Source organism: Hibiscus syriacus, unplaced genomic scaffold (genome assembly GCF_006381635.1).
Source record: "Hibiscus syriacus cultivar Baekdansim isolate YM2019G1 unplaced genomic scaffold, ASM638163v2 tig00111330_pilon, whole genome shotgun sequence".
NCBI lineage: Eukaryota > Viridiplantae > Streptophyta > Magnoliopsida > Malvales > Malvaceae > Hibiscus > Hibiscus syriacus.
The window spans coordinates 12,465,456-12,486,444 of NW_024063059.1; the positions used below are offsets into that span (position 1 = coordinate 12,465,456).

At 40.3% G+C, this 20,989-nt stretch overlaps 1 protein-coding gene and 1 pseudogene across 1 annotated transcript; one reads left to right on the forward strand and one right to left on the reverse strand.

Annotated features, from left to right (window-relative positions):
• Positions 1-53: 53 nt before the first annotated feature.
• Positions 54-17,201, reverse strand: LOC120158681 (annotated as a pseudogene).
• Positions 17,202-19,192: 1,991 nt separating this feature from the next.
• On the forward strand, positions 19,193-20,672 carry LOC120158540 (WD repeat-containing protein RUP2-like). Its single transcript, XM_039169360.1, has one exon. It carries the CDS (start codon positions 19,301-19,303, stop codon positions 20,537-20,539), a length of 1,239 nt encoding a protein of 412 aa, XP_039025291.1. The 5' UTR covers positions 19,193-19,300; the 3' UTR covers positions 20,540-20,672.
• Positions 20,673-20,989: the final 317 nt, after the last annotated feature.

The window sequence follows — 20,989 nt, forward strand, 5'->3', positions numbered from 1 at the left end:
AAGAGAAAAGGCAAATGATGAAAAATAGAAAGCCTTTGACCCCTGTTGTCTGAATCAATCTTTCATCGTCAAGAATCCGACGGCTTAGATTCGTCGTCATTACTCATCGTCCATCTTCCGAAATCTACATTCCCATCACCGTCGGAATCAACGGGCTCCATCATTCTTGCACAATCATCGACCCTACACTTCATTCACAGCTGATTCAAAACAAGATGCAACTTGTTCACCGAGATCAGGCCGTTCTTGTCCCGTTCAGACAGATCGAAGGAGACGGCGACTCTATCGGAAGACGAGCGGCACAGAGTGGAGAACTCGGACAGATCAATGATGCCGTCTTTTTCGGGGTTGATGTCTTCCAAGACATGTTTCAGTTCATCCTCCGAGTAGCTGCTGGAGCCCATTAATGGCATCCAACCTCCAATCCGGTTTACCACTCCCTGTCCAAACACGTTGATCTGGATGTGCATTTTGTTCGTGAGAAAGTAGCTGCTGATCAACTGTAAGTGAATTATGTGCCAGCTGCACATCAAGTTGCTGACGGGCTTACCAAGGCTCTTGCCAAAGGCAGCTTCTGAGGTGTTTCGGTCCAAGGTTTGTGTGATACCAGTCTAACGAAGAACAGGAGATTCGAAAAAGCAGGGGAATATTGGAGGTTAAAAATGCCATGACTTTGCCATGCATACGTGGCAGAAGAGATCTATTAAGAATTTGTTAGTCAGCTGAGGTGGTTACTGTGTTGTTAGGCAGTTGGGGCTATTTGTATGTCCATGCATTCTGTATATATATCCATGTACACTTCTGTCGCAATCGTCTTTCGGTTGGGTCCCGGAATTGGGCTTCGACTTAGAAAAATGTGGATTGGAGTCGCCACCGATCAAAAAAAAAAAAAAATTTAGGCTGATCGGACACCATCTTACCTGATCTGCGTTTTACCAGAAATGTGTCGGATTCGGGAGTCGGTTACGGTCAAGGAAGGATTAGCACCCTTGAACCGCCCTTTCGGTACTATGTAATTTCCAATTGTCTTAATTAAGAAAATTATAGTTTTAGATTAAAAGGTAAAAAATATCGATCCAAATCACTTACCTTAGATTGGTTTAGAAATCCCTTAAAAAGTCAAGAAACGAGTTAGGTAATAAAAGTGGTAAAATAAAATGAGGAAAAATAGAAAATAAAAATAGTTAATATATATATATACCAATAATCAAAAAAAAAATGAAGACATGGAAGATAAAATTACTAGGAAGAATATGAGGCAAACAGACAGAATAAAGAAAAAAACAAGGTACAAACAGAAGTATGAATAAATATAAAGAAAATACAAAAGGAAAAAGAAAATAAGGAGAGAAAAATAGAATAAGAATATAAACCAATAAATAGAAAAAAAAGAAAAGTACAAACACATATTAAAAATCTACATAAGAAAAATATATGCAATAGAATGAAATATATAAAGAACGAAAAAAATATATAAGTAATATATATATATATATATATATATATATATATATATATATATACTATAGTATAAATAAATAAATAAAGAAAAAGAAAAAATATAGGATATTATAACAATGTATATATACGTATATATATACATAAGAAAAATATATACAATAGAATGAAATATATAAAGAACAAGAAAAAAAATATAAGTAATATATATATATATATAAAATATAATATACTATAGTATAAATAAATAAATAAAGAAAAAGAAAAAATATATTATATTATAACAATGTATATATACGTATATGTATATAGAGAATCATAATGAAATAACGCAAACTTGGGTGACCGAATTAAAAGAAAATCAGAAACAGAGACTGAATCTTAAAGAAAATTGGATTCAAAATTGAAATCAGGGATCAAATCGAGCCTTAAAAAAATGAGAGGACCAAACGTGTAGTTTCTCCTTTCGTTAAGAAAAACACGCGAATCTTAGTATATAACTTAAGTTTAAAAAAAAAAATTCATTTATTCTCTTCTCATCAGCCGAATCCCTCTCCCATCTCTTCGTTTTCTCTCTTCAGTTCATCCTTGGATGAACACGCCGCCACCTGGGTTCCTGATGAACCCAGAAAACACCCGTCGCCGCCTCGCCGCCGCCGTTGAACGGCGACGACCACCGTTCATCGGCGGCAAAAATCAAAATTTTGCATTTTTCCGAGAGGTCTTTGTACCCTCGTTTAAAAAAACATATTGATTTTATGAAAAGGAAGCATCGGGAGGGTAGATCTAGAATAGATCCACTCGAAATACCCCTCCCCGGGTCATCGGCCGAACATTTCTTTGGGGTTTTCCGGGCAAAATAGCAAGCAACACTCGACATGCAACGATGAAACACGAACAAACAAAGGTGAAAAAAGAAAAAACGCTACCTTTTTATTCTCTTTTTCGAAAATCTCTACAAGTGTTTGAAATTTCTTTGTGTTGGCTATGATGAGTTTGCGTGTGTGGTGATTTCTCTGTGATCCAATCCATCCGTAGTGTTACAAATGTGTATTATTTATACTGAAAAAACTGACTTATTTTTAGGCTCCTGTTAAAAGTAGAATTCTAATGCATGTTGGTTGTTGATTTTGTGGGTCGTTGGTCGCTTCCTTGAGCCGGGAGAATCGGGATGACCGTTGATGGAGAGAGGCATACGGACTGAGGGTCCTCGGGTAAGCGGCGCCGCTTGGAACGAGGCATGGAGCTAGGGTTCTGGAGACTTTGGGTGTCACGGGCTGCTCTCGTGGGATTTGGGTCTTGTTGGGCCACGTGTAGCAAGCTACTGATGTATCAGGCCTGCACAAATGTAAAGAAATAATATTAATAATATTATATATATAATTATACAATATAATTATATAATATAACAAAATGATAAAATTGAGTGTCTTCAGCTGCCCCTCTTTGCTCATTGTCGTGTAACGAGAATGGAGCAAAGATTAAAAGACACGAATTTCAGCCATATCGAATATCTTCTATCGTGGAGTTGAAATCCGATATCAAGACTGATTTGTTGATTTGGATTGAATCTCGAAATGACTCCATCGTCTTGAGATTGAGTTGAAATGGGAAATTCTGAGCACGAAATCCTTCGTTGTGAAGTTGAAAACGATCTCAAAGCTTTTGACAAGTGGCCTCTGAATCGTCTTCTAGCTCCAGATACTTCGTCGTGAAGGTGGAACTTGACCTGAAGACTTTGGTGTTGTGCTGCTACAGATGACCCCTTCGTCGTGAAGTTGAGTCAATCTGTTGGGGTATGATACCCTTTGTTGTGAAGTTGTATATGTATATGGCCCCTTTCGTTGTGAAGCTGAGCCTGAGAACTGGATATCCTTCGTCGTGAAGTTGAAATCCAAGTATTGTCCCGAGTCCAATATCTTTCGTTGTGAAGTTGAAATTGGCTCTAAATTTGAGAAATGTTTGTTGACAACCAGCGGTCCCTTCGTCGTAAAGTTGAACTTGCATTGTCTGGAGTCTGATATCCTTCGTTGTGAAGTTGAGATTGGCTCTAAATTTGAGAAATGTTTGTTGACAACCAGCGGTCCCTTCGTCGTGAAGTTGAACTTGCGTTGTCTGGAGTCCAATATCCTTCGTTGTGAAGTTGAGATTGGCTCTGAATTTGAGAAATGTTTGTTGACAACCAGCGGTCCCTTCGTCGTGAAGTTGAACTTGCGTTGTCTGGAGTCCAATATCCTTCGTTGTGAAGTTGAAATTGGCTCTGAATTTGAGAAATGTTTGTTGATAACCAGCGGTCCCTTCGTCGTGAAGTTGAACTTGCGTTGTCTGGAGTCCAATATCCTTCGTTGTGAAGTTGAAATTGGCCTTGAAATTGTTTATTGACAACCAGCGGTCCCTTCGTCGTGAAGTTGAACTTGTGTTGTCTGGAGTCCAATTTCCTTCGTTGTGAAGTTGAAATTGGCCCTGAAATTGTTTATTGACAATCAGCGGTCCCTTCGTCGTGAAGTTGAACTTGCGTTGTCTGGAGTCCAATATCCTTCATTGTGAAGTTGAAATTGACTCTGGGTAAAACCTGCAAAGATATGCATATACGCGATGTTATGGATGTCATGCTTTTAGGTATGCCTAAAATGTATATGCAACATATGTTATTCTGGGCTCTGGAGAGAAATCTCGATCTCCGGTGGCCTGTCGTCGTTGACTCTTGATTTTGACACCTTGAAGTTCCGATCTCTGATCTTGAATTCTTCAAATGTTTGATTTTTTTTTGGGATGCTTCTCAACCATCTCAAGCATGTGCATGAGCCTTGATCGGCTTCTGGGTACCTGTACTTTTCAATGAATCTTTGTACAGTAATATGCGATTATCTTTCACAAAAAATAAATAAATCATTAGGTTTAAATCTAATTCAAGATGCTCAGAAGGAATTAGAGGAAATATTGTCTTTATTCATAAGGGAGGAGAAGAACAAATAATACATGGCAAACATTCTAAAAAACGAATACACGATGATGTGTCAATGAATGTCTTAGATCTCGATAACGTGGGCACTTCTGAGCTGAAAAGCCGTTTAGTGACCTTGAATGCAGCCTTTGCCAAAGGATCTTTGAAAATGTGACAACGTTTGGGAGGGTGCAACATTTCTCCGATTTGTTGAGTTCGTAGAAGATTCATGTGCCGGGATGTTTCTACCGTTAATATCCAAATCGCCCTTTCCGGGTTTTCAACTTGGACTCATCCTTGGTTGCAAGACGCCCTTTGCGGGTTTTCATCTTGAACCCACCTTATTTTCTCTTCTTTTGTTCTTTTTTGCTCTTTTTCTTTTCTCAATTTAGGGTGCCCTTTCGGGTTTCACCCTAAACATTCTTTTCTTCTTCTTCTTCTTCTTTTTTCAACTTAGGACGCCCTCTTGGATTTTCATCCTAAGCGAAGTATTTCTTGACTGCGTCCGAGTTAATGGGATGTGGCAGTTCAGGTCCGTCCATTTCAGCCAGGATGAGGGCTCCTCCGGAGAAAGCCTTTTTCACGACATAAGGTCCTTCCCAATTTGGCGTCCATTTTCCTCGGACATCTTTCTGGACTGGCCAAATTCTTTTTAGCACCAGATCTCCCTCGCGGAATACTCTTGGGCGCACCTTTTTGTCATGTGCTCGGATAATTCGTTTCTGATAGATTTGACCATGATGAATGGCTTTCAGTCTTTTTTCATCTATCAGATTAAGCTGATCATATCTGGATTGTGCCCACTCTTCATCATCCAGTTTAACTTCTGACAAGACCCTGAGAGACGAAATCTCGACTTCAATGGGTAGCACTGCTTCCATTCCATAGGCTAATGAAAATGGAGTTGCCCCAGTCGAAGTTCGTACCGAGGTTCGATAAGCGAACAAAGCAAAAGGCAACTTCTCATGCCAGTCTTTGTAAGTTTCAGTCGTTTTCTCCACTATCTTCTTAATGTTTTTGTTTGATGCTTCTACTGCTCCGTTCATCTTTGGTCTGTAAGCAGTGGAATTGTGATGTTTTATGTTGAACTGTTCGCAAGCAGCACTCATCATCTTGTTGTTCAAGTTTGTTGCGTTATCGGTGATAATCCTTTCAGGTAGACCATACCGACATATAATTTCTTTCTTCAGAAACTTGCAAATAGTGGATTGAGTGACACTGGCATATGACGCAGCCTCTACCCATTTCGTGAAATAGTCAATTGCTACGAGAATGAAACAGTGACCATTCGAAGCCTTCGGATGGATTTGCCCGATAACGTCCATGCCCCACACAGAGAAAGGCCATGGTGACGTCATTACATGAAGCGGATGGGGTAGAACATTTATCTTGTCTCCATAAATCTGACATTTATGACATCTCCTAGCATAGTTGATGCAATCGCTTTCCAGCGAGGACCAAAAATATCCGCATCTCATTATTTGTCTTGACATCATATGCCCATTTGCATGTGCTCCACAAACTCCATCATGTACTTCTTCCATTATCATTTTTGCCTCTTCAGCATCGACGCACCTTAACAGAACTTGGTTATGGCTTTTCTTGTATAAAACCTCTCCGTCAAGGACATATCCAGCTGCCAACCTTCTAAGGGTTCTCTTATCGGTTTCGGTGGCTTTTTCTGGATAACTCCGATGCTTGATATACTGCAGAATGTCGTAGTACCAAGGCTTAGTGTCTTTCACTTCTTCAATTTGGTAACAATGAGTTGGGTACTCATACGACTGCATGTTAATTGGCATCATTTCAGACTCTCCACTAGCCCTGAATGCGGCTGCCAATGTAGCTAAAGCGTCAGCCATCTGATTTTCTTCTCTAGGCACGTAGTGGAAGGTGACTTCGTCGAACTCTTCGAGTAGATCCAGCACTAGTCTCCGGTATTCTAACAGTTTTATATCCTTAGTTTCCCATTCTCCTCGGAGCTGATAGATTACTAAAGCTGAGTCACCATACACCCGCAAAGTCTTTATATTTTGCCCCAATGAAGCCCGAATTCCTAAGACGCATGCTTCATATTCAGCCATGTTATTGGTGCAATCAAAGTTTAGTCTGTTGGTAAATGGGTAATAACTCCCTTCCGGAGATATCAGGATTGCCCCGATGCCATGTCCTAATGCATTTGATGCTCCATCGAAATGCATTCTCCAGGAGATGTCTGTTGAAGTATCTGCTTCTTCTAAAGATATGGCCATCAAGTTTTCATCTGGGAAATCAAAGTCCAGCGGCTCATAGCTCTCATCAGTTCTGCTTGCCAAAAAATCGGATATGGCACTGCCTTTTACCGCTTTTTGGCTCACGTACTCGATGTCGAATTCAGACAAAAGCATCTGCCATCGGGCTAACCTTCCGGATAGAGCAGGTACACCCATCATGTATTTTAATGGGTCTAACTTGGAAATCAGCCAAGTGGTGTGATACAACATGTATTGTCGGAGTCTTTTTGTAGCCCAGACCAGAGCACAACAAACCTTCTCCATAGGAGGATATCGGACCTCGTAATCGGTGAACTTCTTGCTTAAGTAGTAGATGGCTCTTTCCTTCTTCCCGGACTCGTCATGTTGACCTAGGACACACCCCATGGAGCTCTCGAATATGGAGAGATACAAGAATAGAGGTTTTCCTGGGATAGGGGACATAAGGATAGGAGCGTGGGACATGTACTCTTTTACCTTCTCAAATGCAATCTGACAGTTTTCATCCCATGTTCCAGGGCTGTTTTTTCGGAGAAGGCGAAAGATTGGATCACACTTGTCGGTTAACTGAGATATAAACCGGACTATGTAATTCAATCTTCCTAAAAAACCTCGGACCTCCTTTTGTGTTCGTGGAGGAGGTAGACACTGGATAGCCTTAACCTTATCAGGATCAACCTCAATGCCTTTTCTGCTGACTATAAAGCCTAATAGTTTCCCGGATGTCACCCTGAAGGTACACTTGCTAGGGTTCAGTCGTAACCGGAATTTCCTCAATCTCTGGAAGAGCTTTCTCAGATTCTCGACATGTTCATTCTCTGTCTGTGCCTTGATAATCATGTCGTCGACATAAACCTTGATCTCTTTATGCATCATGTCGTGGAACAGGGTCACCATAGCTCTCTGATATGTTGCCCCAGCATTCTTTAATCCGAAAGGCATCACTTTGTAACAAAATGTTCCCCACATTGTGACGAAAGTGGTCTTTTCCATGTCTTCGGGATGCATCTTGATCTAATTGTACCCCGAAAATCCATCTATGAATGAAAAGTAGGTGTTCCCGGCCGTATTGTCCACCAAAGTGTCTATGTGTGGCAGAGGAAAGTTGTCCTTGGGACTTGCCCTATTAAGGTCCCGGTAATCGACACACATGCGTACTTTCCCGTCCTTCTTCGGCACATGCACTATGTTGGCCACCCACTCCGGGTATTTGGCTACTTGGAGAAAACCGGCATCAAATTGCTTCTTGACTTCTTCCTTGATCTTAAGGAGCATTTCTGGTCGCATTCTTCTCAGTTTTTGCTGCACATGTTTGAATTCTGGTTTGATTGGCAGTTTGTGAACTACCATATCTGTGTCTAGTCCCGGTATGTCTTGATACGACCAAGCGAACACATCTCCGTACTCCTGAAGTAAGACTATCAGGTTTTTTCTTGCTTCAGTCGAAAGATTTGTGCCGATTTTAACCTCCTTTCGATCTTCCTCAGTGCCCAAATTTAAGATTTCGATCGCCTCCTCATGTGGCAGTATTTGCTTTTCTTCTCTTTCTATCATTCTCAACAATTCGGTAGGCAATTTGTACTCCTCTTCATTATCGCATTCATCAAATTCCCCAAGACAAATGGTTGATTCAAAATCCACCTCCGGATCAGGATCATCAATGCCCACATTATCGTTATCTGGGAACCTGGAAGGAGGAAGATGTGCATGTGTGAGAGGATAATATCCCACACGGAACGGTCAAGAACTAACTTTGAGAATAACTAGAAATGAAGTACTGGAATGAAGGAGATAGATAATGACTTCAAAAAGAAAAATTTGTTTGCCATGGAAAAGAAAAATGCATCTTTTATTAAACTTAAACAAAATGTTTATTCACCCTTACAAAAGATCACCTATTGCCCCGGGTATAGGCAAATAGGGATAGTTCGAATATTACTCTGAAAGATTCTTGTAAACCACAGGTAGTTCTTCCACCGACCAACTGCTAGGCACGAACCCATGTGGCAGAGGACATATCCCGGATCTATCTCCATTGTCAACATCTTCTGTGGTCACGACATTGATGTTCAGATCTTCCAGAGCCGTTTCTAACTCGGATATGGTGGTCTCAAACACATAACCACCCGACTTGAATGTTCTGAAAAGCGGTGGGAATGTCATAGGCTTCCATTGGAGTTCGTTTCCAGTCAATCTGGCCAATCATCTCTCTCGGTTCTTTTGGATCTCCTTTCTCTTTTCATGATAACTGGGCTGAAAACCGAGCCCAAATTGGTCTAATTTTGAGATAGGAAGGACAGGATTGATCATTCCTTGCAAATATTTCCCAAAACCTCTCCCGGTTCTGGCGCCTCGGCCCAGGGTTTGCTTGATCTCCATCCTTGTGCACTTGGAGAGTCGAGGTCTTGGGATTCTCTTTCCTTCCGCCACGAATGTGGCATTCACAAACTCCAAGGAGCGGAACAAACATTCTACCGCTTCTTCGTCTACTTCGATAAATGGAGCCTCCGTGGTCACGCTTGCCACAATATCTTCCTCAGCGTTGATAATTACTAAGGCCCCGTCAATAACAAATTTAACTTTTTGGTGCAACGTGGAGGGTACTGCACCTGCTTGATGAATCCATGGCCTTCCCAAAAGACAGCTATAGGACGGCATGATATCCATCACAAGGAACTCAACATCATAGGTGGCTGGTCCGATGGTCAATGGTACCTCGATCTTTCCGATTACCTCTCTTTTGGTCCCATCGAATGCTCGGACCACATTCTGACAAGCTTTCATATGAGAGGTATCTATTGGTAGCCTCTTCAATGTAATTGAAGGTATCACGTTCAGGGCCGAACCATTATCGATTAAGACACTTGGTAAAACGTGCCCCTTACAGTAGGTAGTAATATGTAACGCCTTTGTTCAACCTCTTCCTCCGGATGGAATCTCATCATCTAAAAATGAGATGAGATTATCAGCTTGAATATTATTCACCAGTCGATCCATCTTGCTGACTGGTATGTCTTGTGGCACGAACGTTTGATTAAGGACATTCAACAGCTCTTCTCGGTGTGCTTCCGAGCTTAAAAATAGTGCTAGCATTGAAGTACGTGTAGGTAAGTTGTGGAGATGTTCTACAATGTTGTACTCGCTGTGCTTCAAGACCTTGAGGAACTCTTTAGCTTCTTCCTCCTTTATAGGTTCATTGACAACAAGCACATCTTCTTTGAACGGCTCAAGTGGTCTTTGCCCCCCTTTACTATTACCTCCTCCGAAAGTACTCACCTGACATTCGTACTTCCATGGCACTTGCCGATTGTCCTTATATTGAAAAGGCCGAGGTGCTGAGATTACCACCTTGGCTGGTGTTGTTACTGTCATGCTTGCCTTAGGGGTAATTATCAAAGGACTACCCCTACCAAATCTTCTGTCTGATTATTCTCCAGTGGCACAAACATCTGCTTCCAAGGACTCTTGAATTTCTTCGTAAAACTCCAGCTCCTTCCGATCCATCATGAGCTGGACTAACAATCTGAACTCTGGGCAATCTTGCACTTTATGCCCTTCTTTGTTGTGGTAACAACAATGGTTATCATCTTCATTTTCTGTCGTATCTGGATATGGTGCAAGAAATCCTGCCTTTACCATTTGGCTCCATACCCAAGCCAAAGGAGATTTAATTTCTGAAACACTTGATTTAATTCTCCTTCCCCCTTCAGTAGTAATGGCATTGATTCCTGTCTCCTGATGATTGGGCAAGGGATTCTGGGCGACGTTTGGTGCTCCGGAGTTGAAAGTAATCCAATTCTTGTTCCGCATTCGTTGTACAAGTCTTTTGAATGCGAGACAGCTTTCAATCGAATGCCCCTGCACACCGCCATGGTATTCGCAGTGAGCGCTCTCGTCATACCATTTCGGGTAAGGGGGATTTATTGGATTCATAGGATAAAGCGACACTGCATGAGTGTCGAAGAGTTGTTGGTATAATTCTTTATATGTCATGGGAATGGGTTCGAACTGCTCCCTTTCCCTTTCCCTTCTTGGTTCTCTCTGGTTCTGTCTAGAAGTACCGGATGGTACAGCTGCTGTGGAACTTGAGCTTGAGATCGTAATCCCCTTGCTGACGTTGTAGGTGTTTACATTGTTGATCTCTCGCTCTTTGTTTTTCATGGGAGGTTTTTTACTGGAGTCTCCTCCCTCAATCTTTCCTTGTTTAATGGCCAATTCGATCATTTCACCGGCCATGACTAAATCTGAGAAACTTCCCGACGTGATTGCTACCAAGTGCCCGAAGTAATGTGCCTTCAAGGTCTGTACAAACAGCTTTCTTGTTTCCTTTTCATCCAATGGTGGATGAACTTGCACAGATAAATCCCTCTATCTCTGTGCGTACTGTCGAAAACTCTCATTGTGTTTCTTCTCCAGGCTTTGTAACATAACCCGATCTGGTCTCATATCGTTGATATGCTTATACTGCTCCAAGAAAGACTTGGCTAAGTCTTTCCACGTCTTGATATGAGTTCGGCTAAGCTGGTTGTACCACCGAATAGTTGAAACGGACAGGCTCTCCTGAAAGCAATGGATCAGGAGTTGGTCATTCCCGCCATATCCTGTCATCTTTCGACAGAACATAGTGATATGGGCTGAAGGGCAGCTGTTCCCGTCGAACTTCTCAAACTCAGGAACTTTAAACTTTGGTGGAAGCACCAAGTCTGGAACTAGGCTCAGCTCCATTGCGTCCACTCCATAATAATCATGATCTCCCTGGACCATCTTTATTTGATCTTCTAATATTTTTATCTTTTCTTCCATCTTTTTGGCTTTATCTTCCTCATCAAAGTCTGGGACATGATAATCATTCGGATGATCATCAGGGATGATCGTAGAAGTTTGTATCTTCACAGCAGGTGCAACTTTCGCTTTGGTAACGAATGAGTCCCCGGGTAGTGCTGCTTTCCCTTTAGTAGCAGATGCGTCCCCGGGTAATATTCCGGGTGAGATAACCACTTGCGGGGTTGGTGGTATGGCCACCCCCTCAGAAGAAATGCCCCCTGATACACTAGCTTGTTGTAGACCCGACAACTTGGCTACGATTTGGTCGACCAAGGACTCCTAATTTTTCTTGATGGACTCAAGAGTACTTTCACTGTTCTGAGCCATCTTATCTTCTAGTTCCTTTTGAAGTCTTGCCATGTTCTCTTCGATCTTCTCCATTCTGGCTTCCATTTGTCTCTTTTTTGCTCGAGTATTGTGCGGGTGATGTGTATCTGATGCTTGTGGTGGTAAGCTCGGTGTCTGAGACATGTTCTGTTAGTTAATACGAATGTAAAAACATGGAAAAAATATAAAATAAACAGACATGAAATATAAAATGCAAGAAATACAATGCATGATGTATGCAATTGGAGGCATTGATCCAGAAAAGTGTTCATTATTATAAATAACCCTTGTTCAGACAAAAATGTCTTATCTTTTAAGAGACATAAAAACAAATTAAAGGTACATTCGGACTAAATCCTCTAGACCCCGAACAGCTTCCAGTAGGTTGACAAGTCTTCTGCCTTCATCTGACACTGGTTGAATGCCTTGTCGAACCACACCAGCTTCCCTTGCTAGGCCGTGAAGATGACAGGCTGCTTTTTGCACTTGATCCAGGAAATCTCGGATGGTTGCATCTCGGGCCCTCACCCTTCGCTGTGCTTGTTCCCAACGGAAACGCCATTGTAATCCTCCGTCGAAGGGCACCATCTGAAGCTCGTTTGCTTGCCTCTTGAACCCATCTACAATAGCTTCTAACTCAGCTATTGTCTTTCCATCTTTCTCATGTTGTTTTTCTAAGTCAGCTACCCGAACTCTCAAGCGCTGGTTCTGATATTGACTATCTGCCAAGCGTCTTTGGGCAGTCTTCATCTGTTCCTTCCAAGCTTTCTCATCAGGCCCCTCAAACTTCCTTTTCAGGCTATGAGCTTCGTCTTTCCAGTACTCAGAGGTTACCTTCAATTTGGCATTATCCTTGACCTTATCTTGATACCCCTTTCTCAAGTCTTCGAACTCAAAACAGACTCTTTTCTGTTCTCTTTTCAGTTTATTTGCCCGATCTTTCTGAGAGTCAGCATCTAGCTTCCACTGATAGCGCTCGGCTTCAAGTTCCTTTATCCTTTTCTTCAGCTCACTATTCACGGCTTCAAACTCGGTCTTGGCTATCTCGAGTTCAGAAGGGATATACCTGAGATGTTCTTCCATGGTTTGGGTGTCATCACAGTCTGGAACAAGGATGTTGTCATTCTTTCTCAATCTTCGCCACTCCACATAATCCGGAGTGAGCATGCTTCTGGCAGCTACAACATCCATCCGGAATACTTTCCTCCACGAATCGGCTGCTTCTTTGATCATCTTCTTATAGCTGTCGCCGTGATACTCAAACTCTGACCTAGCCAACCCGCATGTTGCCGGGACAAACTGACGTGCTCCATACTGTCTGAGTGCTAATAACGGAGCATACCCGACTGCTCCCCAAAGCCCAAGTAAGGTCACAATGTCAGAGTCACCACATCGGAAAAGAACGTCACTGAGAAATAGCCAGGGGGCTCTCCAGACAATATCCCGGTCCTGAAGATGCGTAAAGACCTTCATCCATTTTTCCTTCGAGGCGCCTTCATGCCATTTTAAGGTGATAAATTCACCTAGAGGTGAATAGGTGGTGCTGAAACGGCGGTAGGCAACCCCGTCAGTCTTCCAGAAGTGGCTGTGAATCCAGACCTGAAGGAGCTGAATGCACCCGGTGAATCTTCCTCCGCCAGTTCTTCGGCAATGGTTGAGAGATCGAAAGGTCTCGGCCAAGATGGCTGGTGCTGGGTTAACTCGTTTAGAAAGTTGTTCAAATAGTTCCACCACAGCAGCGTCAATGCACCACAAAGCCTTCGGAAAGATGATCAAACCGTACAGACCCAGTGCAAAAAGGTCTATAGTCTTCCACTAATCAGGGTGGTTTTTCATTAGTTGCTTTATGTGGATCCATTCAATTCCTTCTCCACTGCCTCTACGCTGAGTCCGATCGATTACCCATTTCTCATCTACTCCTGCAACTTTGGCCAGTGCATTCTTGAAGGGCTGGCTTTTGATGTGTTTAATGTAGGCTCGCTCAAGCTTGATGCTTTCACAATGCAGCAGTGTAGTGTATTCTTCGATGGTGGGCACCATGTCCTCTTGGTTAAAAGTGAAGCAACTATATCCCGGGTTCCAGAATTGAACCATGGCTCTAATTAAGGACTCATCAGTCTTAACATGAAGCAATAGTGCCATGTCACCGTACCGTTAGCTGAACTTCTGTCTCCGATCATTCTTCTAACTGTCCCAGATATCTCGAAGCTCTTGTACATTGTTCTGTTTTAAGCTGATAAGGGTGTAGCGAACCAACTCTGACACATAGTTTCCTTGAAGATTATCTCCCTTTTCACTTTGAGCCTTCTCGGACCATAGTCGTGCCTCAGCGTTTTCAATCTCTTGTATTACAACACCTTTGTCCATGGATTCAGATTATTTGAGTTTTAATAAACACCTTTTTAGGGATCAATGGCCTCTTGTTATGATGCAAATACTAAAAACAAACACAAAGGCAAAAAGGTTAGTAAAATAGAAATAAAAAAAATGGTAAAGGAAAAAACATAAGGACACAAAAAAAAGGTTAGGAAAGAAATGTCCTAGGTTTTGGAATGTGGTTTTGGGGTAGGCTCTATTTATTCAAAGTCTCCCGGTTTAGGTTCTAAAAACGGTACTCGAGTTCTCCTTGCTGGCGCCCCCTTGGGCCGACCAGACCCTTAGTCCGAAACCCATCACAGGCTTGTGTAGACTAAGTTAAACTCAAGAGGACACATTCCCTTATGCCCATACGGAGAATAAATTCACACGAAGGCATAAGGTATATGAATCCCGAAGGCTACTTGCTAGGCCCTTACGGTGAATAAATTCACACGAAGGCGTCGCTTTCACCCCCACTTAAAACGGGTTCGGAGCTCGGGTTTAGAGCCTTAGATGAAAAATGTTTGGAAAGCTGAAATCATTAGAAAACGGTCAGTCCAACTATTTACTCGAAAAATATAATCAAAAATAAGTAATAAGGATCGGAATATTACCTTAAAATTTAAACTTACCCTTTTCGTTAAAAAGACAACTGGAAATTACCTTAGCCTGACTCACTTACTTGTCTCCCCAGCGGAGTCGCCAAGCTGTCGCAACCGTCTTTCGGTTGGGCCCCGGAATTGGGCTTCGACTTAGAAAAATGTGGATTAGAGTCGCCACCGATCAAAAAAAAAATTTAGGTTGATCGGACACCATCTTACCTGATCTGCGTTTTACCAGAAATGTGTCGGATTCGGGAGTCGGTTACGGTCAAGGAAGGATTAGCACCCTTGAACCGCCCTTTCGGTACTATGTAATTTCCAATTGTCTTAATTAAGAAAATTATAGTTTTAGATTAAAAGGTAAAAAATATCGATCCAAATCACTTACCTTAGATTGGTTTAGAAATCCCCTTAAAAAGTCAAGAAACGAGTTAGGTAATAAAAGTGGTAAAATAAAATGAGGAAAATAGAAAATAAAAATAGTTAATATATATATATACCAATAATAATAAAAAAAGAATGAAGACATGGAAGATAAAAATACTAGGAAGAATATGAGGCAAACAGACAGAATAAAGAAAAAAACAAGGTACACAGAAGTATGAATAAATATAAAGAAAATACAAAAGAAAAAAGAAAATAAGGAGAGAAAAATAGAATAAGAATATAAACCAATAAATAGAAAAAAAAAGAAAAGTACAAACACATATTAAAAATCTACATAAGAAAAATATATGCAATAGAATGAAATATATAAAGAACGAAAAAATATATAAGTAATATATATATATATATATATATATATATATATATAAAATATAATATACTATAGTATAAATAAATAAATAAAGAAAAAGAAAAAATATAGGATATTATAACAATGTATATATACGTATATATATACATAAGAAAAATATATACAATAGAATGAAATATATAAAGAACGAGAAAAAAAAATATATAAGTAATATATATATATATATATATATATATATATATATATATATAATATACTATAGTATAAATAAATAAATAAATAAAGAAAAAGAAAAAATATGGTATATTATAACAATGTATATATACGTATATGTATATAGAGAATCATAATGAAATAACGCAAACTTGGGTGACCGAATTAAAAGAAAATCAGAAACAGAGACTGAATCTTAAAGAAAATTGGATTCAAAATTGAAATCAGGGATCAAATCGAGCCTTAAAAAAAACGAGAGGACCAAACGTGTAGTTTCTCCTTTCGTTAAGAAAAACACGCGGATCTTAGTATATAACTTAAGTTTTTTTTAAAAAAAAAATTCATTTATTGTCTTCTCATCAGCCGAATCCCTCTCCCATCTCTTCGTTTTCTCTCTTCAGATCATCCTTGGATGAACACGCCGCCACCTGGGTTCCTGATGAACCCAGAAAACACCCGTCGCCGCCTCGCCGCCGCTGTTGAACGGCGACGACCACCGTTCATCGGCGGCAAAAATCAAAATTTTGCATTTTTCCGAGAGGTCTCTGTACCCTCGTTTAAAAAAACATATTGATTTTATGAAAAGGAAGCATCGGGAGGGTAGATCTAGAATAGATCCACTCGAAATACCCCTCCCCGGGTCTTCGGCCGAACATTTCTTTGGGGTTTTCCGGGCAAAATAGCAAGCAACACTCGACATGCAACGATGAAACACGAACAAACAAAGGTGAAAAAAGAAAAAACGCTACATTTTTATTCTCTTTTTCGAAAATCTCTACAAGTGTTTGAAATTTCTTTGTGTTGGCTATGATGAGTTTGCGTGTGTGGTGATTTCTCTGTGATCCAATCCATCCGTAGTGTTACAAATGTGTATTATTTATACTGAAAAAACTGACTTATTTTTAGGCTCCTATTAAAAGTAGAATTCTAATGCATGTTGGTTGTTGATTTTGTGGGTCGTTGGTCGCTTCCTTGAGCCGGGAGAATCGGGATGACCGTTGATGGAGAGAGGCATACGGACTGAGGGGTCCTCGGGTAAGCGGCGCCGCTTGGAACGAGGCATGGAGCTAGGGTTCTGGAGACTTTGGGTGTCACGGGCTGCTCTCGTGGGATTTGGGTCTTGTTGGGCCACGTGTAGCAAGCTACTGATGTATCAGGCCTGCACAAATGTAAAGAAATAATATTAATAATATTATATATATATAATTATACAATATAATTATATAATATAACAAAATGATAAAATTGAGTGTCTTCAACTTCACTGTGAAATATAGTTTTCCTTTCATAAGGTTTCATCCTATTCTTCTTGTTGTTCCAGCACCCATCCGTGACGGAGATCTTGCCGTTCTTGTTGGCGTCAAACTGGTCCAAGGCCTTTCGGAGTTCGTCATGGTTGACGCGTGAGGCGGTGTTTGGTTGTGGGGTTGGAGTTCTGGACATGGTTTGCTTAAAAGGAAAATGGAATGATTTTGGTTCAGCCAAATAGGAACCATGGCGGGATAACAGAATAACAACCAACTGCTTCTACTTATGCCGAGCTTGTTCCATTATTGTCAAAATTTATTTCTTTTTCCTTTGATTACATATCATTTAAGCCATTAACATTTAACAAAGATAATAACATGACAGTTTATAAAAGTGGTATAGTTATATATTCGATCTCCAATATTTATATATTCTATCAATTTTGTCTTAATTTTAATTTAATTCAAAAAATTAATGCTCCAATCAGTAGATACCACGCATCAATAGATTATTGCAACACATTTTACTAGTGACACGTGATATTATTTAATTGGAGAATTTAGGGGTTTGAGATCGGAGGTTTAAGTTTTGAGATTTATGGTTTAGGATTTAGAATTTATGAACTATGATTTAGGGTTTAGAGTTTAAGGTTTAAGGTTTAATGATCGGGGTCTAGAGTTTAGATTACAAGTTTCAAATAAAATTTAATTTAGATTCAAATGAAAGGTTATGTATTAGTTTCTATTCATATAAGGATCTTATTGTCCTCAAAATGAAATAGCTAAAATTAAAATGATCTTAAAAAAAAGAATAAGAGTTGGGATGGATCCAATTAAAGGCCACTTTATAAAATTTAAGAGTAAAAACATATACAAAAATGTAATCATTTGAGAGTAGTAATTTCATCAATCTAAATGATCATTACTCAAAGTTTGCAAAGTTTTACGAGGCCTATGGAATTATTCAAAGCCTCTGAAGTCCTATATCTTTCGGACAACTACGACACCTTAATGTGTCTATCGACAGATTCATTTGATATGTAATCCAATATTTGATAGTTAGATTTAGTTAGTCTATTAATTTGCAAATAGTTATCCTTAACTTAAGTCTCAAACTAATATTAAGGGACATAACATAAGTTACCATGTAAGATTAAGATAATTTTCCTTTTTCTCTCGACGATTTTTCATCATTGTCTTTAACCCATTTATTTTTTGTTTTTTCTCCGGCAAACAACCGTCGTAATCCGATTTCACTATAAAAAAAAAATATGTATGAATGAGTGGTAAAAATAAAGAATGAAAGAGCGCGTGATATTTTTAAGGCAAACAGAGGTGAGGGAATAAAGGCAAATCAAAAGGACAAGATGAGTCCACGTACAGCAAAGACGAAGCAGCCCATTCCCACATTCAAACTTGAGGTTCCGAACCAACCACCGTTCCCCCTTCCCTCTTAAGCCACTCTACTAATCATCTGTATTTAATATTACCCTCTCTCCTAAATTTCCTTTGGGTAAACTACACAAATGATCCCTCGACTCTAGTCTCTCACTATTAAAAATTATAAAATAATCCCTTATTATAAGAGATTATTTTTTTGAGTCCTTCAACTATTAAAATTTACAAAATAGTTATCCGGCTTCTAATATATTTTGAACTCGTTCGTTTCTTTTGAAAATTTTGATAGTCGTTTCTACTGACTGGATATGATAAAATTATATTTTAATGATGTTTATTAACACTGTCATTAATTTTAAGCACTAACTCGACGACATAATATTTCAAGCATTGGTTTGATGACATAATGTAAATGGAGGCTCGATCCATAGAATACACCTCAAATAGTTATGGGATCAAATTTTATCATATCTCAGTTAACAAATTAACGTCCTACTCAAAAGACTATCATCTTTTAATGAAAAATGACGAGTTTGGAACATATGAATAGTCGGGTGACTGTTTTGTAACTTTTAATAGTCGAGTGACCATTTTATAACTTTTAATAGACAAGAGATTCAACAAAGCAATCTCATATATAATTGAGGGGTCACTTTATAATTTTTATTAGTTAGAGACTCAACAAAGCAACGTATTATAATTAGGGACCATTTGTGTACTTTACCCATTTTCCTTCATACATCCACTAATGCTGGAATTCATCTATATATTTTCGTGACCACAGAGCTGTAGAATATATGGGTTATCCGCGTACACATATGGTATAGGCATTAAAGTAATACGAGCATAGAAAGTGAGGAAGCTTAATGATGTGTATTTTAGCCACACAAGCCAAACTTTATTGAGCTTTGGTAGTGTCCATGGGAGCCATACATTTATCTCAATCTCAAGGTCCAAAACCCTCCAACGCCACCGTCTCTTTTACACTTGAATGGGCAATGAACAACTTCTCCTCCGGATTCCCAACCCAAGGAAGAAAGGAATATGATAACGAAAGCTTCGGAAAAGATAGAGAGAAGCAAGGCGATCATAAACCCGAAGCAGCTCGTTGCGAGTGGGATTTTTCTCTCGCTACAGTCGTCTCCTCTGGTGCCAATGCCGCGGTTTCTGATTCTCTCGGCGTCATCGAATTCGATCCTTCGAATACCGTTGTAGCGACAGGAGGGATCGCGAGAAAGATTAGGATTTACGATTTGAAGTCTTTGTTGCCACAAGATGACATCATCGTATGCAACGGTGAGCAAAATGATATAGCCTTACTAGACCATGTCAATGCATGTAGCTATTACATATGTACACCGGCTAAGCTCAGTAGCCTTAGATGGAAACCCGGGTCCGGAGGGCGGCTTCTCGGATCGGGAGACTATGACGGGGTGGTCACGGAATACGATCTTGAGAGGAAGCTGCCGGTCTTCGAACGTGACGAGCACGGCGGGAGAATAGTTTGGAGCGTGGACTATTCGCATAGGGACACATTCATCGGGGCATCCGGCTCAGATGATGGCACCATGCAAATGTGGGACCAACGATGTGGCAGCGGTGAATGTGTGGCTAAGGTGCAACCGTCAACGGCACGTAGCTCCGTCTGTTGCGTCGAATTCAGCCCCTCCAACGACTATCTGTTAGCCGTCGGATGCGCCGATAAGAAGGCGTATGCCTACGATGTGCGGAAAATGGATGAGCCGTTGCACGTGTTAGGAGGGCATACGAAAACCGTGACATACGTTAGATTCCTCGACACCCAAACAATGGTTTCAGCAGGAACCGATGGGTGTTTAAAGCTATGGAACATAAGCGATTGTCGTTTAATCAGAACATACAAGGGACACAAGAATTGTCGAAGCTTTGTTGGGCTGTCGGTTTGGAGGCATGGTGGCTTGCTTGGATGTGGGTCGGAAAACAACAAGGTATTTGTTTACGATAAGAGGTGGGGCGAACCCATTTGGGTACGTTGCTTCGAGACAATGGCTGGAGCCGGGTTTGAGCATGGGTTCGTCAATAGCGTATGCTGGAGGCAAGTCCAGGAAGACCGGTGCACACTTTTGGCAGGGGGTTCCAATGGGATTTTACAGGTTTTTGTTGGCACAAAGAAATCATAGCTCATTCTTATTGGTTTACCATTTTTTAGCATTTTATCCAAGTTTTTAACTTTCACTTGTGGCTTGCCATTCGCTTAAAGATATTTCAAAGTATGAACATTGATTTTCATCTCTGAATAATATAATCAAGGGAGGGAGGGTGTCAACACACATTTTTCGTCCTACTAGGATTCAAACTCCTAAAAATAGGATAGAATTTTAGGATTCAAACTCCTAAAAATAGGATAAAATTTTGCTAGGATTCAAACTCCTAAAAATAGGATAGAGTTCTACTATTATTTAAATTCCTAAAGATAGGATCCACAAGCACTATAAATAGCCATTGTAACTCACCATTGTAAGACGATTTACACACAAAACACAGAGGAAAGCACGGAAAATACAAAGGCAAAGTTGTTGTAAACGATTCAAAAAAGGAAATAAAAGGTAACATCTTTTTTTACATTGGTT

What these genes read in the sequence shown, in the direction of transcription:
- LOC120158540 (XM_039169360.1), top strand. Translation starts at nt 19,301, where the DNA reads ATGGGAGCCATACATTTATCTCAATCTCAAGGTCCAAAACCCTCCAAC.